The sequence below is a fragment of the Alligator sinensis genome, unplaced genomic scaffold, assembly GCF_000455745.1.
Source record: "Alligator sinensis unplaced genomic scaffold, ASM45574v1 scaffold608_2, whole genome shotgun sequence".
In the NCBI taxonomy this organism is placed as follows: Eukaryota; Metazoa; Chordata; order Crocodylia; family Alligatoridae; genus Alligator; species Alligator sinensis.
Window position 1 is genome coordinate 12,314 of NW_005842527.1, and position 23,253 is coordinate 35,566.

Consider the following 23,253-nt stretch of genomic DNA (forward strand, 5'->3'; position numbering starts at 1 on the left):
CATCTCCCACCACCAGCCACTCATGCGCCGGGCTGCAGCTCTATCCTGCCACCATTGCCTGGATGCTGCTGCCGCTCCCCTCAGACCCACTGACGCCCCACTCCACCTCCCCTCTAGGACAGAGCCACAGCTTGAGGGGAGTGGTGGTGATGGTTAGCTCATGGCGGTGGGGTCAAGCCATGGCCCAGTGGCAGGAAGCAGCAAGAGGCGAGGACAGCACGGGCTCCCCTGTCAGTTACTCCTTGTGCTGCTGGCAGCACAGATGGCTCGGGGGTCCAACAGCAGCAGTGGCATTGAGTCTCACTGCTCTGCTCTGCTGCACCAGGTGGGCTGCAGTGGTGGCTTTGCCTGTGCCAATCTGGCCAGGCTGCAGCCCCGCACCTGCTGTGGGTCCATAAATCTGGGAAGCCATGTGCCCCCATGCTTCCCTGACATGTTGCCTGTGCCCCCCTGCCCCTCCAGTGAGTTGTCTATGTTTCCCCCACACATAGACTTAGCTCCTGGGAGCTGTGTGGGAGCTGCTTTCCATGCAAGTGCATATGTAGGTGGTGCCCCCTACCTGAGAGCCCTCTTCACACATCCCCCCAACCTCAAGCTGCCCCTTCCGAGCTGGAACTCAGCCAGCCTGCAAGGAGAAACCCATAGTTTCCCACATTTTTCCCCTCTGAAGGAGAAAATCCATGGTTTTCCTCTTTAGAGAATGATCTGGATGTGAGGGTGAAAGCCACTGGCAAAGTCTGCCAATGATACTAAGCTGTGGGCAAGTACAACCACGCATCAGGGTAGGCTGATGATCCAGGAGGACTTAAACAGGTTAGTTAGATGGGTGAACCAGAACCAGATGCTGTTCAACATTAAGAAGTGTAAAGTGCTCCATCTGGGGAAGAAAAATCCACAACAAAATTACAGGCTCGGTGGTGCTAAGCTAGCTAGTACCATATCTGAAAAAGACCTGGGGGTCATAATCGACCATAAAATGAATATGAGCCACCAGCATGATGCTACAGTCAGCAGAGCAAACAACAATATGCTGGCATGCATCAACTGATGCATCTCAAGCAAAACTAAGGAAGTTATTCTCCCACTCCACTCGGTATTGGTGAAGCTGCAGCTGGAGTACTGTATCCAGTTCTGGGTGCCACATTTAAAGAAGAATGTGGAGAAGCTTGAGAGTCCAGAGAAGAGCCACTTGTATGATTACAGGCCAGTGAAGAGCATGCCATATGAGGAAAGGCTGACAGATATGGGACTGTTCAGCCTAGAAAAGAGGAGACTTCGAGGGGATTTGGTGGCAGCTTACAAATATATCAGGGGAGAGCATCAGGGGCTAGGGGAACATATATTCACCAAAGTGCCCCAGGGGAAAATCAGGAGCAACGGTCATAAACTCCTAGAAGAAGGTTTCAGACTAGATATGCGGAAAAACTTCCTCACAGTTCGTGCGACCAGACTCTGGAACAGACTCCCAGCAGGGGTGGTACAGGCACCTACCCTAGAGATCTTCAAAAAGAGATGGGATGCACACCTTGCTGGGCTTATTTGACCCCAGAAGTCTTTCCTGCCCAGAGCAGGAGGCTGGACCCGACGATCTCACAAGGTCCCTTCCAGCCCTAAACTTCTGTGAATCTGTAAAATCCAGTTTTTTCACGGCAAATGGAAAACCCAGATCCCTGCTGATGTGACACAAAACAGCAGCTAAAAGGCTTCTCTAAAGAGGCAGTTGATGCCCTCCACTTTACCCGACCCCCACAAACACCCATCAAACAAAAAGGGAGAAAATGAAAATGTGCACAACAGAAATTAGACGAACAGTGATATAAACTGGCATTGTTGACAGAGTGACCATGATCCATACATTGCAGTCACATTAAGGTTGTTAAATAGGGTAAAGTATAAATGATGAGGGCCTTAAAGACAGCAGCATGCATCTAAGATGGTGAAGGGATAACAAGTAGAAGGAAACCAAGAGAAAGATAGCAGAATCAGAGCGATGAGCTAAAATGAGTATTTTAGCATCAGCATTTTAAGAAAATCAAAGGAAGAAGTAGCTAGATTGTCTAAGCCAGAAAGGAGATGTTTATGGTAGGGACACAAGTAACGAGAGCCTTGTGGAGAAGCTGGACACAGGTCAAATAAGGGAATTCTGCATTACAAGAGGGTGATCCCACTCTATCACAAACAATGCAGAGACGTGACCAGCAGACCTGCCACTCTGGAAATACACTGATTTAAACCATATGTTGAGGGGCAGGGAGAGAAGCACAGATGGACTACAGCAGCCATGTCTCAGTCAAAGGCTTAAACGTCTTAAGAAATGGGGATGAGCTCATTGGCTGCCAAACCATCCTACAGACATATCAGCTATTGTGCTGATTCAACAGGCAAAGAAATAAATAAGTAAATAAAGCAATAAATAAACTCAAGAGCTATTCGCAGGGTTTTCATATTGTACATACCAAATCCTCTGCTGTCACAGGTTGTCCATTTTTGTCATTGGCCACCACCATTTTTCCCAGCCTGTCTTTCATATCTGCCAGGCTAGTGGTCAGTGCTAAAATTGCCATAATCTCACTTGCAACTGCAATGTCAAACTGAGCCTGTTAAAAACAACAAAAAAACGGAAGAGTAAACCAAACCAGACACAGGCTGGATACTTTCAGAGAAAAAATTTAAAAATATCTACTATCAAGATAAAAGTCATAGTAACAAACCTGAGATTATTTGAACAGAAATAAACGGAAATTAGATACTTCTAAAGTTAACTGTTACTGTCATTAGTTTGTGGCTTAGTCCTTCAACTCCCATTGCCTTAATAGACCAAGTCTTCTGTCAGTGAGATTAAACTGATTAGATTCACTTTCTGCTTCTTGTGCACTAGCCCAGTTCTGTTTATGCTTGGCTTTCTAACAACTTTAGGAATGTTTACATTTAAATAAAAATATTTTCATGAAAAACATTTACATTCTTATAAATGTCTATAATTTTAATTTTACTCCAATTCTTAATTTGGAGCCTACCCTACTTGACAGTGTTCTTGGATTGATAATATAAAACTAATGCTTTATTCTCCTCATAGATTAAGAAAAAAAAATCATTTTGAAAAACACAAGAGATGTATGCAATACCAGCCCTATTCCTCTTGTAGAAATAAAACAGAAGTACTTCACAGTGATTCAGACCATGGACCTAACTCTACAGACTCTTGTTCACTGACCAAGCTTAGCAGTCAAGATACCAAGCCATCTCAGATATATTTATGAAGATCTGCAATTTCTATAAAGAGTGCAGTATCAGGCTCCTGGGTAGCTCTCTACTTTGTATATTTTATGCTGGGAAACAAAAATTCTAATTGACCAAAACTCTCTCTTTAAATTACTGGTTATAGGAATATTAAGAAGTACCTGCAGTAATTTCTAATCATCTACACAAAGAGCTACATCCAGGTACTCCTCCAGAAAGGCTTCCCTCCTTTAATCCATGAACCTCCCCCTAGGTACCATACAGATTTTATAACCCAGGTACAGCAAATTAATTGCAATGTAATTCAATTAATGTCTATAAATAGTCCCAAGCACCTACTTGTTTTCTTAAAGTCAAACCTTTGCTTGAGTATTTCTCTGCACTGAGACAACAGTTAGGGGCAGTTACATATGCTGATGAATAGAGATTACTCCTGTAAGTAGAGTTGCAGAATTTGGATCCAAATAAAAATAATGCTAAAATGACAAACTAAAGGTTTTCAACTTTTAGTTTGAGCTAGATTGGTTTGTGTTTGTTTTTTATAAACTAAGAAGAAAGCTCTATGTACAAAAACACAAGTTACATAGTTAACAGTGTAATGGACAGGTTGTCCTTGAACTAACAAATTCTCAAGTTAAGGATGATGAGCCTGTGGCAGAAATGCCACTGTCTGTATCTCTCTCCAGAGACCTGTCCCGGTCAGCTCAGGACACTGGGGTCGAATTCCTAAGGGAGGGGGGATTTTCCTCCCTGCCTATGTGACAAAAGCCTAGTGCCAAGGGTGTGGTCCCTCTGGTCACCTGAGTGGGGGAGGGAAAAGCCCCTGCTCATCTGCCCAGGTAACCAGTGATGCTTTTTAAATTGGTTGGCTAATTGCCAACACTGCTGGCTTCTGTTAGACTGGGTTGCTGAGGGCACAAAGGCTCTATAAGGGCCTGGTCCAAGAAGGAGGAGAGAAGCCATTTTACCAGCATGGCACAAGCATCAGGACACAGGGAGAGAGTCTGATCCAACTGAAACGCACTCTCCCTGGAAATCTCCGAGCCAGATCTCTACCATCTTCTGGATGATACTCGTAAGTGTTTCTAGAGAGTTAGTCAGCTCACGGTGATGCATTTGCGTATCAAACGGCTACCTCAGCCAGGCTGTTTTGCTTAATGGTAATCTCTTGATAGAGCTCTACCACTTACCCTATTCTAACCCTACCCTTTGTAACCAATAAAGTTCTCCTTTGTGACTGGTGTAGGAGACTTATTGAGGGGTGGGTTTAATTATGCCTAGGAGGCCCCTTAGGTCTATGGATTAAGGGAGACTATCCTTTTTGACCCCTGACTTGGGGAGGAGCCCTAAGTGCTTGTATTGGGTCGAGTACCCGTAGGACTATTAGACCTGTGTTTCCCCGAGGACACAGAACCTAGAAGGTCCCCTCTTGGGGTGGTGGCGGCACGTTACCCCCGGACTCTGTGGTGGGGCTCGAAAGAGGGTCTGTCAGGGCTTAGGCGCCCCTGGGGAGACACGTGGAGTCCAGCAGCTGGACAGGTGTAGTGAGGTGGGAGGCTCAAAGAAGGAGCTCCCCTTACTGGCCCGCCACAGAGCCACTAACTCATCTTTTCATAACTCAAAGAATTAAATGAGTCTGAAATCTAGTAGAGATTTTGCATACCTTTTATGCTGTAGAAACATCTAATTTTATCACCATGATTAAAGAATGCAATTTAAGAATACAGCTTAAGATTTTATTCTATATTTATATAGTCATTCTGAACTGGTATAAGAACCCACTCACAAGGATCTACCATATTTACCCAAACCTAAGATGACTCTGAATTTAGGACAACCCCCGCACCTCCCCAACAATTAGATTCTATACATGGAAAATTTATTAATTTGTTATGATTTTCCATGTATAGAATCTAATTTTTGGAGGCTTATTTTAAATTCATTCCCCCTTATTGCTGCAAGCAGTGGCAGGGGGACAGGTGGTGGCAGGGCAGCCAAGCGGCCTGACCCCTAACCCTTGCTGCCTGTTCCCTGCCCATACTTGCTCCTCCAACAGTCTGCCCATCCTGGTGCCTGCACATTTCATGCCTGCCCCCCCACATCTGCCCTGTGATGCTGTAGCCAGCAGGGCAAATAATACTCTGGCATGCATCAACGGATGCATCTCATGTAAACCCAAGGAAGTGATTCTTCCACTGTACTCAGCATTGGTGAGACCACAGCTGGACTACTGCGTCCAGTTCTGGGCAATGCACTTCAACAAGGTCATGGAAAAACTTGAGAGAGTCCAGAGAAGAGCCACCTGTATGATCAGAGACTTGCAAGGCAGACCATACGAAAGGCTGAGGTACTTGGGCCTCTTCAGTCTAAAAAAGAGAAGGCCGAGAGGGGACTTAGTAGCAGCGTACCGCACCGCTACATCAGGGGAATACATCAAGAGCTTGGTGAACCACCAAGGCCACTCTTGGGGAAAACCAGGAGTAATGGCCACAAACTCCTACAAGACCACTCCAGGCTCAACTCTAGAAGAAACTTCTGCACAGTTAGGGTGCCCAGACTGTGGAATAAGCTCCCCCAAGAGGTGGTGCAATCACCTACCCTGGAAATCTTCAAGACAAGATTGTACAGTCACCTTGCTGGGGTCACCTGACCCCAGTTGCCTTTCCTGCCTAGTGCATGATCTTGTGAGGTCCCTTCCAGCCCTTAACAATCTATGAATCCCTTCCACCTGATCCCCTCTGTTACTGGCCCGCTTCCACCTGCTCCCCTGTGCTTGCATTCCCTGCCCCTCCCCGTGGTGTCTGCATCCTGTCACCTGTCCCCCTTATCACTTGCCCCCCATGCTGCCTCCTCTTCCCACTCCCCCCGGGCCCCCTCATCGTTGCTGCTTACCTTCCCTTTACAGCTGACTCCAATCTGGCTGAGAGCAGGGAGCATGGAGCAAGTGCTGTCTCCAACTGTACCCTGGCCATGAAGCAGTTGTGGTGACAGTAGCTTCCACCCCAATTCCAGAGCTAGGGCCAGAGCTGCAAAGAGGAAGTAAGCAATGGCAGGGAGCATAGGCAAGGGAAGCAGAGGCTGCAGGAGGCAGGGGCAGCAGCAGCAGCTGCCACTCCAATTCTGACCCTCGGCTTGGGGTCAGAGTCAAAACTGTCCCCACTCACCTTATACTTGAATCTAATATGAGGGACTTTCCCTCGCAACATTGAAAGCAGAGTGGGGCTCATCTTAGATTTGAGTAAAAGCAGTAACTGCAGAATCAAGGTCATAATTCACATAATACAGCTTTAGAAACCACAGCCTATGAGTTCCATAAAATGCAAATCCCTGCTTATTGTGCTCTGTTTTTCTATACATGTCACTGATTTTCAAGGTGGTAGAACACTCCAAATATTTATAATATGCATCTATTGAAATACAACATCTTGTTTTAATTACATCACTGACTACACTGTGAAAGGAAGTTTCATTAACTATTCTTTCTATACGAAAGCAGGGTAAAACATGATATACAACCAGTCTAACAGTGTCAAAGTTGAATACAAGAAAAAAAGAGGTTCATGTAGAACACGGACACGGTCATTTTAATATTTTAGCCAATTAAGGACTAATGCATGATACCCTAATGCTGAGCAGTACCTGCCCTTGCATGCACTTTTACTGAAAACAAAAAGGCAATTTCTAAAGTAAAGAGCTGCTTCTAAGCGTGGCAAAATATGGCTCTGAACTAATAATTACAGCAAAAAAATTGAACCAGATCTAAAAGCAGGAAAATGTTCTCTTCCAAGCACTAGAAGGGGGTACTACAAATACAATATTTTTTAGTACTTGTCTTACCATCTACAAACTTACCAGGGGGGACCAGTGGGGAATGGGAGAGACCCTGTTCCCCCAAGCACCTCCAGGAGTAACAAGGAATAATGGCCATAAGTTGTTTGAGAGTAGGTTCAGGCTCAACATTAGAAGACACTATTTCACTGTCAGGGCAGCTAGGATCTCGAACCAACTTCCAAGGGAAGTGGTGCTGGCTCCTACCTTGGGGGTCTTTAAGAGGAGGCTTGACAACTAGCTAGCTGGGGTCACATGAGCCCAGTATGCTCTCCTGCCCAGGGCAGGGGGGCGGACTTGATGATCTACTTAGGTTCCTTCTGACCCTACTTCTATGAATCTATTAATATTCGTTAATTTTGAATGTTTTATGCATGTCAAACAAGGTGCGTGTTGAAAGGGAAGTCTCTTCCACACACATATTAAGTCACAGTGACTACATATCTATTTCCAAATATGTTCAAATACTTCAACAGATGGAAAAATAATCAGTCTAAATAGGAATGTTAAAACCTGCATATTACACTCTTATACCTTCATCTCATATCTGTAATTAGAAGACTAACCCAGAACACCAGTGGGAAACAAAACTGGGGGTGAATTTTCTGAAAGCCATGAGGTCTTCTCTATATGGGGATGTTACATTACAGCAAATATATTTAGTTCACTTTCACATGCTTGGGTGCCTGCAAAACCAGTTTTAGATAATTATTTTGTGATTTGGCATCTTAAGTTGCAGTAAATAATCCTCCTTGGAACAGGAGTTACTTCTACTTCCAGTTGAACTTTCCTGCTTGTTTGCATTATGACTCATGTGGACACATTTCTAACTACCATGCTTCTGGAAGTCCTCCAACAACAGCTCCGCACCTCACTGATTCATATATGGGTCAACCTGACTTGGTATGTTTGTGGCTTGTACTGCTCTGGGGGTGAGCTGGTAGGAGGCATAGATAGTTCAGTAATGATTGCATCTGCTCTGTGGTGGGCTAGCAGGGGGTGCTCCTGCGCTGAGCCACCCACCTCACTGTGCCCGACCACCTTCCTGGCTCTGAGTGTCTCCCTGGGGGCACCTCTCATCTAGCCAACCCCCTTCCTGGAGCACAACCGCTAGCCTGGGGGTAGTGCCACACCCCACAGCTGATGGACTCCTTGCACATGGGCAGGGTGACAGGAACCTGGGGCAGCCCTGCACGGGGTACGGCACTGCATGGTTTTCTACCTGCTCACGGGCTCCCTGTGTGTCAGCAGGTGGAAAACCAGAAATACCTGCAGAAATACATATGGAAAAGGGAACAAAACAAGACCTCCAGTATGGAATGTTTTCTCTGTTACATCCTTAATTGCTACAATGTATGGCAGGTTAACTATTTATAGCATAATTAACAAGTTAACTGTATAATAAATGTAATGTGTCAGGGTCCTCAGAGTAACAGCATCCAGCATACACAGAGCCTGAAGACTTGCACACACATTTACTAGGCTGCTGACTTTGCAAGCCTTCCAACCACCTAAAGCCAACAGAGTCACTTAGCCTTTGCAGAAGGCCTACACAGGAAGGAAAGACATTTGTGAAATATCTTAACCCAGAGCAGATGCTAGAGAGGGCTGAAAAGATAGGCACAGCATGACAAATATTAAGTGGGGGAGAATTTTATTGTTGCTGAACAGAAATTAGGAAACGGATAACAAATGTGTGTTTTTTTCTGGTGTCCTTCAATACCTTTAACACCCTGGTTCACAAAAAATAGCAGCAAAAGATTTTTCAGGAACTCTAATTCATCCAAACAAAGAGCCATAACAGCCCAGCTATGGAGAGATGACTTTCCTGAAGCATCCTCAAAAGATTGAAATGATGTACAGGGCTCAGTTAGGGGAGTAAGTTAGACAATGCAGAGGCACACATCTGGGCTGGAGTAGAAAGGAGGTAGGAAGGAGCATGTCACCAGTAGCCCCTTTGGATCTCAGGAGTCACACCTGTGCAAAACTGTCAATAACCACCACTGCCAGGTTTTACAACACAGCAGAGCATCACAAGCCATCATGGCAAGAGCCTTGATCTGCCAACAACTAAGTGGTTAGGTACTGGCTAATTGAGGTTGAAAGTGGCAAGCATCTAGTCAGTGACAGCCACACAGTTCGGGCTGAGGGGGCCTCTCATCTAAATCTTCTGCCACCGGAGAAGATCAGGCCTCAGGCAGGGGGTTGGGACTACATGACCTCTAGAGGCTCCTTCCAGCTCTACTTCTCTATGTTTCTATGATTCACTGCAGCTCAAGAGTAAAATTTGCACAGATTTCTAGGAAAGCAGCCTTACTTATCCTGAAGTTCTGCTCCCCCTGCATTATTACCTTGTCTTACAGGCCATTGCCACCTGAACATGCCTCATAGTGGCCCTGAACCAAGTTAAACTGCTCCTTGGAAATGTATTAAAAAAGTAACTAGTCAGTTCCATCCTCCCATTCTTTCCTCCTCTGAGCCATATTGCCATAGCATAATGCTAAATTCATCAACCTGAATTACTCTGAACATGGATACATAATTATAGGCCACAATGCATACGCTACAAGGGGTTAAACAATAGTCTGCATCATTGTAATGAATGGAACACTTTTATAGATGATTTGTTATTTTATGGTGCCTTAAAATCAAGTGCACATGTAGCACCTATGCCATTTACAGTACAATGAACATGTTAATCATGCCAAAAGCATAACATTTGTCAGGGCCTCTCAGAACAGTCTGAAAGATGCGGCAGGATGTGGGCTCACCCTACTTAGTCTTGCCAGCCTCTCATAAGCCTTGCTCAAATGAATGGAATTTGAAATAATTTTTTTAAAATGCTTTAATCATCCCATGCTTTCTTCCCACAACTTCTCCATTTATTTATTTCCTGGTTCTAGTTCTCATGCCATTCTGTTCATCCAAGGTGTGCATCAATGCAACATGTCGCGTCTGATCTGCATAAGAACTGTTTACATGACTGTAGTTAAATTTATTCAAGGACTTTTGATGGAAAAAATGAACCACTTCTGATTAATTTGCTTGTGATGATACTACGTATTGCCCTAGGGGAGGGATGCATTACTGAACAATATATTTACAAGGAACTTTTTCACCTGTTTCAATTTGATTTCCTCTTAGTTTACACTTATACTACTGTCAAATTAAGCTAATGTATAAGTCATTAGCCTCCTACATGGATAAAGATAAAAAATTGCCCCTATAAACCAACCAGAAATATTTAACATATTTATAAGATGAAGCTCCCCAACTCAAGCAGCATGGGGGAAAAAAAAAGACCCTCATCTTATAATTACATACAAGGAAGCATTATTAAATACATTGTCTACCATTAAGCTGTTGTCAAAAACAACTTGTGCTCAGTAAATGGAAACCAACTATGAAGTTAATCAACTACACCCAACACTGAGCATGAATATAAGACACACGGACCATATGGGGAAAAATACTGATGGAGACCTACCACAAGGATAGGTTAATGCAGTCCAAATTAATAAGATATATGGTAGTGCCTACTGTATGCATTCCCCCTCAGCACTGACTCTTTTTTCAAGTCATGGTGAGCTACTATATTGAATACATTTCTACTTTCTCTTCACTCCTTGAAGGTATAGCTGAGCTATGCCTTTCTTTTCTATTTGCAATTATTCCTTTTTTTCACGATCCTTAAATGTCTGGCAAACATCACCAAATGGGGCCTCAAACAGCTCACCCAGCATCCTTTCTGGCACCCCCTTTCTCAGCCTGTTGCATAATGATTAGTGTGCCCCTGCCCTCCATGAGGTAGAGCTGGGCCAGGTTGCCCTGTGCCTTATCTGTATATAATTTGAGGATCCCAGGACTTATTACAAGAACACCCAGTCATGAGTGAGGGGCTAATTAGCACATGGATCTTTTTTGGGGAGGTACCTGGAGAACACACATGCACATACTCAGCAGTTCTGAGCTGTGGGGTCACCATGTCTTGAAATGCTGTTGACTTTGCTGGTGCCCAACCCAATGAACTAGATAGTGAATCATGAGCCTTTTCACTTTAAACTAATCTGATGCGTAGTTTGTACTATATATAAGTATAAAAGTGCTGCTTAAAAGTGTGTTCATGGAGTACCTGTGCTAAAACTTGCATCAGCCTGAAAAAGGTAACATGCATTAATTCTGGACAAATTAAGTCTATGGGTACCTGTAGTAATTTGCCTATATGGTAAATAGTGTTTATTTCAAGGCAAATGTTTTCAAATTTTCTTCACTTCCATGTGCTTAGAGAGAGCACAGTCTGACAGTAAGGGGGAGGGGGGAAACAATAAAGGCAGATTCTATACCTGGAAAATTATAACATGTATAAATTTTCTATACACAGGATCTAATTATTATAATCTTGTATTCAAAGTCATCTTACATTTGAGTAAATATGGTATTGACTATATGGATATTTAGGGACAGAAATTAGAAAAATCCATCTGTCTAAAGTTGAGCTCAAGAACTCTAGAATAATTAAAGTGAATGGATATTACATTTCAATTTGGCAGCAAATTCTTCACTAACTGTTTTCAAACAGCTCTCATGCAGTGCCACAATTTATTCTCACAAGGTATTGAAGCTTCCAAGACTTGCACATACACCTAATTTTGCATACTGTAAGCTGCCCAAATGAAGTCAATGAAGCTCTGAGTACAAAAGTTAAGCACATACTTCAGGCTTTTACACTTTCATGACACAAATCTGTAGAGGATGGGAGGATAAGAAAGCAAAAAGCTGAAAAAATAGAAAACATTTAAAATTATACCACTGGGACCACAGGGAGAGCAATCTAATCCTAAGTAATTAATTGAATGGCTAGTAGAAGAGCAAACATTTTTCATAAATTCAAAGACAATTCTGTTGAGAATCATCCCAGCATCTAGCTTTGCATACCTGACGGATAAATCCCTTTTCCGTATTTGCTTGCCCAACTGTTATTTTTCGTAGGAATCGGTCATTTGTGTCCAATACTGAAACAGAGGGGGAGAAAAGAAAGAGCAAACATAATGGCATTACCAAACACTCAAATGCAATAAATTGTTTGGGTGGTGTGTTCTATCCAGATGAACGTGTATCCAAGCATTTCCTGCTTTGTATACTAGCTTCCGTTCTTTTCTTGACGTATTAGCTCCTGCTAAGAATTAGCAAGAAAATAGGGACATCTATGTGCAAGGCAGTGCCATGCAGATACCCACCAAATTAGCTCCGTGAGCACTAGCCCCAAAAACTAGAAACAGCATGGGCTAGTCCTGCTTTCAGATCCAAACCTAGCATGCACAGAGATAGCTCATGGCTTTTTGGACAGCTCTGCCTTGCGCTGTATATACAGACCCTCAGGAGGTTAGTAGAGGCGTAAGTGTTGATATCTGCAAAGCAGTGTCTTTGGTACTCATCCAGACATATGTACAAGCAGAGTGCCACCAGAAGTTGCTTTTTAATTCACTGTTGGCACTTGAATATCTATGAGAATTGAGCTAATATCTTTGTACAGTATCTTCTTTTTGAGCCATTAAACTTTTAAGTGTACAGTCTGTTTCTGTATCCTTTTAGGAGAAGGAATATAAACTAGCAAGATTATTGCATATCAGACATATCCTTCTGTGGCAGAGTCTCACCCCAACCTTCAGTGCAGTCATAAAATTAATTCTGATTTCAACTAAAACAAGAACTAATAACTTTTCCTGTTAATTCCCTATACATTAAAAAGCAGTGCATAAACATTACAACTATACAAAAAAGTCTCCAATCCTTCCACCTTTTTACCAGTTAAAGCTTTAATCAGAACACCAAGTATGTATTCTGTCACAAACCACAACAGAATTTTAACAGCTTACTTTATCCTCCATATCAGGTTGAATGATTGAGAAGACAAACTGTCTTTTGGAAAAATATAATTTATCCTGTGAAATTAAACCAATGGTTCTACTCCTTATATATTGAAAAGTGCATGATCAAAATGCTAGAATGCAATATAATTACACTATTAATTTTAATAATTATTCATTAACCATTTACTAATTATGCTAACAATACCAATTTCTACATAGATTCAAAGAACTCTATTCAAATTACACTTGCTAGTGAATAAAGGTTGTATTTTAAAGGGATGCCAAAGGAAATGTATAGTATTTTCTTTAGGAAAAAAATGGTAACCATAAATGAATTTCTGGCTTGAAATAGTAGTGCTATATTTAAGGGTTCATTTGGATTTTTGTTATAAATCTGTGTTTCACATGAATATATGGGTTCAGACCCAGTTCTATCACAAGCTCTGCCATGCAAGACACAGTCTTGCAAGGCCTTAAATGCCTGTACACCAATGCTCGTAGCATGGGGAACAAACAGGAGGAACTCACCCTCAGAATAGCTAGTTCAAATCCAGATGTCGTAGGGTTAACAGAGACGTGGTGGGACTCGTCCCATGACTGGGCAGTTAACATTAGGGGCTATAGGCTGTACAGGCGGGATAGAGAAGGCAGGAAAGGGGGGGGGTGGCACTCTATGTCAAGGAGCACTACACATCCTCTGCCAGCAGAATGGGGTCAAGGGAAGGGCAAGCTGAAGTGCTCTGGGTCAAGATCCAGGGGGGGCAAGGCGAGAGGGATTTGACGGTGGGGGTCTATTACAGACCCCCCAATCAAGAGGAGGAGCTGGACAGGGAATTTTCAGGCCAGCTTGCGGAGACACTAAAAGCAAGGGATGTAGTTGTCATGGGCGATTTTAATTACCCGGACATCTGCTGGGAGGAGCAGTCAGCCGGGACGGACCGCTCCAGGAGGTTCTTGGCCGAGTTGCAGGACCTCCACTTGATTCAGGAGGTGCACAGTCCCACCAGAGGAGATGCCCTGCTGGACCTGGTCCTGGCCGCAGGCGACGACCTGGTAAGAGGCCTCCAGGTTCTTGACCACCTGGGCAATAGTGATCATCGCATGCTGGAATTCACCATCCAGCGTAGAGTGTCAAGGGCCCGCAGCAAGGTGGTAGCCCTAGACTTCAGGAGGGCCAACTTCAGTGAGATGAGGAGATTAGTGGGAGAGGAACTGGGGTCCTTGAGGGCAGAGGAACTCAGCGTCCAAGAGGAGTGGTCGTTCCTTAAGGAAACGATACTCGGGGCCCAAGGGGTGTCCATCCCGACAAGAAGCAAGGCGGGCAGGAGTGTCCAAAAGCCCCCCTGGCTCACCAAGGGTGTCCGGGAATGCCTGCTTGCCAAAAGGGTGGCGTACGCCCGGTGGAAGGGGGGTGTAATCTCCAAAGAGGAGTATACCTCCTCTGCTCGGGCCTGCAGGCGGGCTGTTAGGAAGGCCAAGGCGGAGATAGAGCTCGGATTAGCGTCCAGGATTAAGGATAACAAAAAGTCCTTTTTCAAATATATTGGGAGGATGAAGAAGGCGCCGGGTAATGTGGGGCCCCTGCAGGATATGCGGGGCAATCTGGTGGTTGCGTCAGAGGATAAAGCGGACCTCTTTAACCAATTCTTCACCTCCGTTTTCTTGTGCAGGGACCGGGACTTCCCTGCTGTGATAGAAGCCGGACGCGAGGGGATCGCCTTCAGACCTCAGGTTGGGGAGGACCGGGTTAGAGAGCTTCTGGAGGGGCTGGACGCGTTCAAGTCAGCGGGTCCGGATGCTCTCCACCCCAGGGTGCTGAGGGAGCTGGCTGGGGTTATTGCAGGGCCCCTGGCACGGCTCTACGAGCGATCGTGGTGCTTGGGCCAGGTGCCAGACGATTGGAAGGTAGCTAATGTGGTCCCCATCTTCAAAAAAGGGAAAAGGGAGGACCCGGGCAATTATAGGCCCGTCAGTCTTACCTCAATCCTGGGGAAGCTCTTTGAGAAGATCATCAAGGAGCACATTTGTGATGGGCCGGCATCCGAGATGATGCTCAGGGGCAATCAGCATGGATTTATTAGGGGGAGATCATGTCAGACCAACCTGATTGCCTTTTATGATCAGGTCACAAAGGCCATGGATGCAGGTGTCGCGGTGGATGTAGTCTTTCTGGACTTCAGCAAGGCCTTTGACACCGTCTCTCACCCCATCCTAATTAGTAAACTAGGCGACTGTGGCATAGATGCCTACACGGTCAGATGGATTGCAGATTGGCTGAAGGGTCGCACTCAGAGGGTGGTGGTGGATGGATCATATTCGACTTGGGGGGAGGTGGGTAGTGGAGTCCCTCAGGGCTCGGTCCTGGGCCCTGCGCTGTTCAATGTCTTCATCAGCGATCTTGATGTTGGGGTGGAGAGCAACCTGTTTAAATTCGCTGATGACACCAAAATTTGGGGGGAGGTGAGCACGCTAGCAGGGAGAGAGAGATTGCAGAAGGATCTGGATAGGTTACAGGGGTGGGCAGACAGGAACAGGATGCGTTTCAATACGGACAAGTGCAGGGTGCTGCACTTGGGTAGTAGGAACCAGCAGCACACTTATACGATGGGGAACTCCCTACTTGAGAGCACGGAGGCGGAAAGGGATCTTGGTGTCATTATTGACTCCAAGATGAACATGGGCCGACAATGCGAGGTCATGGTTGGCAGGGCTAACCGGACCTTGTCGTGCATCCACAGGTGCATCTCGAGTAGAGCCAGGGAGGTGATCCTCCCCCTCTATGCGACGCTGGTCAGGCCGCAGCTGGAGTATTGTGTCCAGTTCTGTGCGCCCCATTTCAGGAGGGATGTGGACAACATGGAGAGGGTCCAGAGGAGGGCCACCCGCATGATCCGGGGACAACAGGGCAGACCCTACAGTGAGAGACTGCGGGACTTGAACCTATTCAGCCTCCACAAGAGAAGGCTGAGGGGGGACCTGGTGACCGTCTATAAACTCACTAGGGGGAACCAGAAGGGTTTGGGGGAGACGCTGTTTCCCCTAGCCCCCGCTGGCATAACAAGGAGTAATGGGCACAAGTTGATGGAGAGGAGGTACAGATTGGACATCCGAAAAAACTACTTCACAGTTAGGGCGGCTAGGAGCTGGAACCAACTTCCAAGGGAGGTGGTGCTGGCCCCTACCCTGGGGGTCTTTAAGAAGAGGCTGGATGCCTACCTGGCTGGACTCATTTGAGTCCCGTTTTTGTTTTTAGGGTTTTTTGTTGTTCTCCCGCCCTGGCGGGGGGTCGGGCTAGAAGATCTATTAGGTCCCTTCCGACCCTAAAACTATGAAACTATTAAACTATGCTATGTGGTTCCACACTCACAACTTAATGCATCTTTGGGTCATTAATATTCAACTCAGATGTGATTCTTAACTCAATTCATAAAAATATGTTTAATCCTACTGGATTGTGCTACAGAAAAGTTACTGAAGCAAATTATTAAGCAGTCAATTTGTAAACATCTGGAGGAGGTAAAGCTGATCACTAGTAGCTTGCCTAAATTTATTAAGAACAAATCACACCAAAATAACTTTACTACTTCCTTCCTTGACAAAGTAACAAGTTGAGCGGATGAAGGAAATGCAGTGGACAGTGTTCTTTAGTCTTTGTAAAGCTTCTGATATAGTCCCAACATGATATTCCAGAATTGAACTGGAAAAAGGCAGACTATATAAAACTATGATTAGGTGGATACATAACTGGCTCAATAACCACAAGCAAAAGGTAATTAGAAATGGATCAATGACAATGGCAGGAAGTTTCAAGTAGGGTTACATGGGGGTCAGTCTGTCTTGGGTACAGGGCTGTGTAAAATGTTGATTAATGATTTAGATACTGAAATAGCTTCCTGATCAATTCTGCAGGTGACATGCAATGGGGAGGCTTTCAAAGACTTTGGATGATAGGAATAGCTTTCAAAAAGATTGTGATGGATTGGAGACCTGGGCTACAGACAAGAGAATGAATTTCAACACAGATAAACATAAGGTGCTAGAGAAGAATAATCAATGCACAAATCCAGAATGGAAGATAACTAGGTTGGAAGGATCTTGGAGTTTTGGTGGATCACATGTTCCAAATAAGTGAACAAAAAACACGTGATGCAGTAAGAAAAACAAATGCAATTTAGGGTTTCATGAACTGGAGTGAGGTGCAACTACAAGAGGTGAGGGTACCACTCCACTTGGTACTGGTTAAGCTTCATCTAGAGCATTATGTGCTGTTCTGGGCTCAACATTTTAAGGAGGATGAGGTGAAGCTAGAGAGGGTCCAGAAGCAGACAACGTAAACGATAATGGGTTTAGAAAGCAAGCTGTATGAGGAAGGTTGAGAGAATTAGGTATGTTTAGCTTGGAGAAAAGACGATAAAGAGGAAGACATGATAGCAGTTTACAAATATTAGAAAGCCTGCCATAAAGAAAAGGGAGAGCAACTGTTCCTCCTTGTCAAAGGGCAAGACACACAGTAGTGGTTTTCAAATTGCACCAAATAGACTTTGATTAGAAAGGAAGCCTTTTCTGAGGTCTATTGGAAGGAAGCTGTAGATTCTTCTTCATTAGAAGTTTTCAGGAGGAAGGTGGATATGCATTAATAGGGACAGTTTAAGAGAGAACATTGCTGCATTTGTGGATGAAAGGGATCTTGAGGACCCTTCCAAGCCTGCCATTTGTATGACTCTTAGCAACCAGATCCATCTGAAGAGCATATTCATTTTCAACATGTAGTTAGTATGGTTTGGGGGGCACTGAAAAGGAGCTATAGTACAGGGGACAAATAAATTATTATTATTATTCAATTTTCTTTCAGTATTTTTAAACTGCTGATACTAGGGAGAAGGATGGGCACAGAATGAAAGTGGTTATTGACTAGACCCGAGATAACAAAGAAGAGCAAGTACAACCGGGGATGGTGAAACCTTTCTCTATTCAAACCTCAATTAAAAAGGCCGCTGCAAAATTTAATCCAAATCTATAGGAATTAGAGATTCCTGGATCAGAATTCCTCAGCTATCACCAAAGCTCTGCCTCCTTAGGATGCATTTATTAAGTGATCAGTCCTTTAAAGTGCTCAGAGTCCTCAACTCCTGCTAGGTATTAAACTCTATAGATCAATAGAGTTATAAAATCTGATATTGGTGATAAACATGGCAGAAAAACCTAAAAAAAGGTAATAGGTAATACCCATGAAATTAATTGTGCAACCACATGATAAATTACATCTCCATGTACTAAACGTAACTTTTCACCATCCTCACTGCTCTCTGCCCATTTAAATCTAACTTCTCCAGGATTATTTCAACAAGCCAACCCATGAGCAGCTCCAAACGTTCCTGCATTTGACCTCTTCCTGTACTACCAGTTATTGCTTAAGGTTTAATCTTTTTTTTTTCTTTTTTTACTGTCACACTGTCTGCTGAAATATCTTAACCTTGATGCGTTTTTAAAACAACATTTTTTTTATGAGGGTAGGTTATTGGACCATCGTTCAACCCCCAGCTGGGAGGACAAGCAGACTTCTTTCCTTCTGATCCCTACCCTTTGCTTTGTCCACTTGGGTTGCAGCACTAGTCATAGCTCTAAGGGTCACTGGAACACACAAGGCTTCCCACCACATCACAGTGAGGTCCACCACAATGGAGGTCCAAAAAGTTTGCACTTAAAAAAAAAAAAATCAACTTGGCAAATAAATGATCTTTCTTCTCTCCAGAGGATGGAATTCTCCCCTTCCACACATACCCAAATTACACCTTCTCAAAGACAAGGATAACCAGGCTCAATCCTGATCAAGTAATGGATTTAAAGTCTAATCCAGGAATAGAAACAGGAAAACAGTGCCACTGGAAAGCAGTGTCCTTACTTTTCAGTGAGATGCAGCAGTTTTTTAGTCTGCACAAGACAACAGACTTTAAGTCCAATAGACTTTAAGCCTGAGATATTGTTAAGTAAGGAAATGCCGCTGTTGTGTCATTGTTGGTTCATTTTCATATAGCTATGCGACTCTGCAGCTCTGTATAGCTGGATTTTTGATAACTAACATATCCAGTTTCACAGGCATAAGGATTCCAGAAACAGACCCAATGAAGTACTTCAAAACTCTCTACAGCACAGGCAACTGGTAGGGTTTGCACATGCCCCACCCCCGACGGCTGACACCAATACTGTCGGCAGGGCTGGTGCCCCCCCTTACAGGGCCGTCGCTGTTGGCGGCTTCTGCGGGTGCCCCCCGCAATTCAGGAGGCATAAATCACTTATGCTCTAAAACATTCCTAAAACAATCTTTTGGCATGTACATTATATGTGAAGTAGTACGGTATAAAGGTTTTGCTGGAACTTGTTTGGGACGAACTGAATAGCTCACTTAAGGACTCTTTAGTCATGGGGCCCACTCAGAAACGCATGTTAATTAAAACATTAAAAAGCTACATCACACTTTTAATGGTCCCATATGTTCCCTTCATAGGTCCGCCTGACACTCTTAAAAGCTCAGATACTAACTTAGCTTAATACTAAAAATAGCATGTCACATTGCCCAGTTATATTAATGAAATAACCAGTAACTGACAGACTATGCATACAAGCAGACAGAGTAAACGACAGCAGGGAAATGTGGTCACTCATTTTCACAATTTTTATTAGTGAAAGTCAAGACCATTAATAGCATTTTTCACTGAATCAAAACTAGGATTCCAGTATTTGTTTTAAGAACCTTAAAATCAATATATCTTCGTAATATCCTTTATATCAGGTACAAGACTAAGTGATATTTCAGTTCCTCTACCTTTTAGGAGGGAAATTAAGTTATGAGAATTGGCATTTATCCAAAACCTTGGGCAGTCTTTTTTGTACTAACAAGGTACAGAATTGAGGTCACCGTGGTTCTTCTTGAATATTAACACTAACCTACAGAGCATGGAAATTAAGTGAGAATAGCAGAATGAGCATAACTACTGAATGGCTGACATGCTCTGTTTTAACTGTATTGTAAATTTTCTTCTTCTCTTTTCCTATGATCAGAGGAAAATACCCAAAACATGTTATAAAAATAAAAGGGCCCAGAACACTGACTTAAGATCACAATCTTTAAATGCCTCTTTATCCACACACAGTTCACAGTCTAAACTGTTAATGTAGGCAAATGTGATATGAACTAATGCATAATCTAAATGGTCTAAATTGCAATAAATTTAGCTAAAACAAGAACAAATAAAAGAAGAAAATTTAAAAGAGCCAAGAGCTGTCAATATTACACATTTCATACATACATATATATACACACACATACACGCGCGTATATACATAGACAAATATTCCCAGACATATATATACACATATAAACACACACATATATGTGTATGTATATATATGTGTGTATATGCACGCACGTGTGTATTTATATGGGTGTGTGCATATATATGTGTGAGCGCACGTATGTACGTGTGCGTATATACACATATATACATACACAGACATATATATACACACATGCATGCATGTATATACGTGTGCGTGTACACACACACACACACACTAACTATATATATATATATTTTGTATCCCAGTGATGGTAGAGGCCTCTGGTTTTAAAGGTATGTGGACTTGCACCTAACAACAACAACAAAGGTGCATCTACCCACGGTGTTTTAATACACATTAGCCTAAGTTAATGCACATTAAGGGCATGTGTCTACACGTATGCATCCGTAATGTGCATTAAAATGGGGAATTTAAGCTATTTGTGCCTAAATTGGATACCTGCAAATGCAAGTATCCAATTTAGGCATGAATAGTTCAAGAGTACTAACGAACCTGTAGATGCCTTAAAGTGAATTAACGCTGCATGTGTCGACTGACTTGGGACTAACTTTAGTCCTAAATCAGTCCACATACAGCGTCAATGCGCTTTAACGCCTGCATGTATAGATGCCTGCCTAAACCTGTTTCATGTGCATTAAGCTAATGTGAAACAGGTTTCACATTAAGGCGCGCTTAAATGCATATGTAGGCAAGCCCAAAGATTACTATTTTTAAAACAAAATTAGCGAATGCTAAGAGAATATTTCAAGCATCTATGGACAGTGAAAACTAAGTAATTATGAAGCATGCCATTTCCAAATTTATGCCATGTACATGTATGGCATTTGCAAATATACTGTTCTTTTAAGATAGCTCTTCAGGCTAGTTAAATTAGGTCCAAATTTATTTAAGCATTTTACTTAAGCAACTAGGACTTTTGTGACCACAGATACTTACCTCTTTGCCATGTAATGGTAGAGGGGTCAATATCAAGACGTACAAATTTACTGATCTCTTCTTCTGTTAAAGTGCCAGGATCAGTTTTGCTTATTCCCAACCTCTAAATGAAAAGTAGAGAAGAAAAGCAGTAAGGCAGACTCTCTGGTTTAAAAAACAAAAACAAAAAAAACCTACACAAATACACATACCCACCCCAATTTCTCTCTTATTTTCTTTCCAAACACTTCCATTAAAAAAAAAAAAAGAGGTCAGGCTGAAAATACTAATAAATCACAGCATGCTGGATCAGATTCAAGTGATAAAGTCCATAGAAAGCTCATACATCAAGAAGAGAAACAGGAGGGAGAAGGTGGGTTGGAGAGCGGGGAAGAAATATCTAAAGACTATTAAACAAAAGTTCTCTCTGCCACACAGACACGTTCTCCAAGTAAACCAAAGAGATGATGCAATACAGCAGACAATATGAAAAAGACAATTAAAAAATATGCATAAACCTTTTTCTTGGCTATGGACATGTCCCCACATATCTCAATAAATTGTTTTACAGCAGGGTGGCTACAAATGGCACAGGCAGCCTGTGTGTGGCACGGAGCAGATCAGCAATGGGACAAGCAGCAGTGGCAGGAAGCAGAAAACAGAGCAGCAGGTGGGGCACGGAGCACAGGGAAGGAAGCTGAAGACAATGCACCAGATTGAGTAGGGAGCCTAGGGTAGGAAGTAGAAAGAAGAGCAGCAGACGGGGAAAGAGAAGGGTATTGGAGTGGCATTTGGGAAGGACATGGGGTTAGTTTGTGGCACTTCTGCCTAAAAGGTTGGTGCCTACTGTTTTACAGAGCTACTCTTTGCTAATGAAATATAGGCAGTCCTCAGACTTACAACACAACTGGTTCCTGAAAACCGCGTTTTAAGTCGAAATGTTGCAACTCAGAACCAATTTTCTCAGGAGAAACAATGTTATAAATGGGGGACTGGTTCCTGACCCAAGGCCCAATACCTTATTTTCACCAAAAATACCCCAGAATTTTGTACTTGATCGATTATAGATGAGTAATATAGCTACATTAATGTATTTGTATTGTAAATAGCAATCATATTGATTTGGAAGGACTTCTTTGAGGCGACTTTGCTGGATTTTTTGAAGGGCTCTTGTCTGGAGTCTTCTCAGGAGTCTTGGTTTTTCTGGAGTCTTGTCTGCTTTCTTAAAGAAAGTGTCCAAGGAAGTTTGGACAGATGTTCTCCAGGGAGATGAGCGACACAGCAAACTTGTTTGCTGGTGTGGCATCACATCAGATCAAGCGTTGTAAAGTCAAAACCGACATCACAAAGTTGAAACAGGGTGTCAATTTATAAACACTGCAAGTGCGAAACATTGTAACTAGAAATGCTGTAAGTCAGGGACTGCCTGTACAAATTTGCAATATGCCTTATTAATGCTCTACCTTAAGAGCTCCTATATCTTGATTTTTTTTTTATTTACCATTTAGAAAGGGCAGCTCAATACATTAAAAATATTTTAAAGAGCTTGCAACTAATTCAGCAGTATCAAAACTTTTCCTTAAATTTATCAGCACAGAATCAAAAGCAATTGCATATTATGAAAAAGGCAATTTTACAAAACATAGAAAAAATGCCTTTATGCCCTTTGGCCACAGAAAGCTTTCTTCAATTAATTCAAACAAACTGCTAGGAACAGGTTAACTCAACTCAAGAAAATAAAATTAAATTAAAGGAAGGGGTGGTATTAAGGCACTTTCCAATATCAGAACTTGTTTTCAGTTGCTTGTAACTTTACCTTACAAACCGTTTGGGCTGTAATTTCAATGCTCCTTGATTCCAAGAATGTTTTACTCAAGATAACAATTTCTAGTGAGCTTTTCTTTGAGAAGCGTCCTCATACTCTGGGAACAGATTAAGATGTAGCAGGACTGGGTTTTGGGACAACTGTGCTACTACCCCCCTGCTGGCCAAACAGCTACTGCCTTGCCCCGATTCTAGGTACCTTCCCCTTCCACTCTTT

General features: G+C 43.1%; 1 protein-coding gene across 1 annotated transcript in view; it reads right to left on the reverse strand.

Annotated features, from left to right (window-relative positions):
• Nucleotides 1-2,456: 2,456 nt before the first annotated feature.
• The window catches only part of LOC102382003 (monofunctional C1-tetrahydrofolate synthase, mitochondrial), a gene marked incomplete at its 3' end in the record, with an annotated part of 99,030 nt that continues 78,233 nt past the window's right edge, over nucleotides 2,457-23,253 (reverse strand). Inside the window, exons 15-17 of the mRNA XM_025213429.1 lie at nucleotides 21,234-21,336; nucleotides 12,004-12,080; nucleotides 2,457-2,597 (exon numbers count right to left, since the gene is read on the reverse strand). Coding sequence (XP_025069214.1) covers nucleotides 2,457-2,597; nucleotides 12,004-12,080; nucleotides 21,234-21,336 — 321 coding nt within the window. The remainder of the gene's footprint in view (nucleotides 2,598-12,003; nucleotides 12,081-21,233; nucleotides 21,337-23,253) is intronic.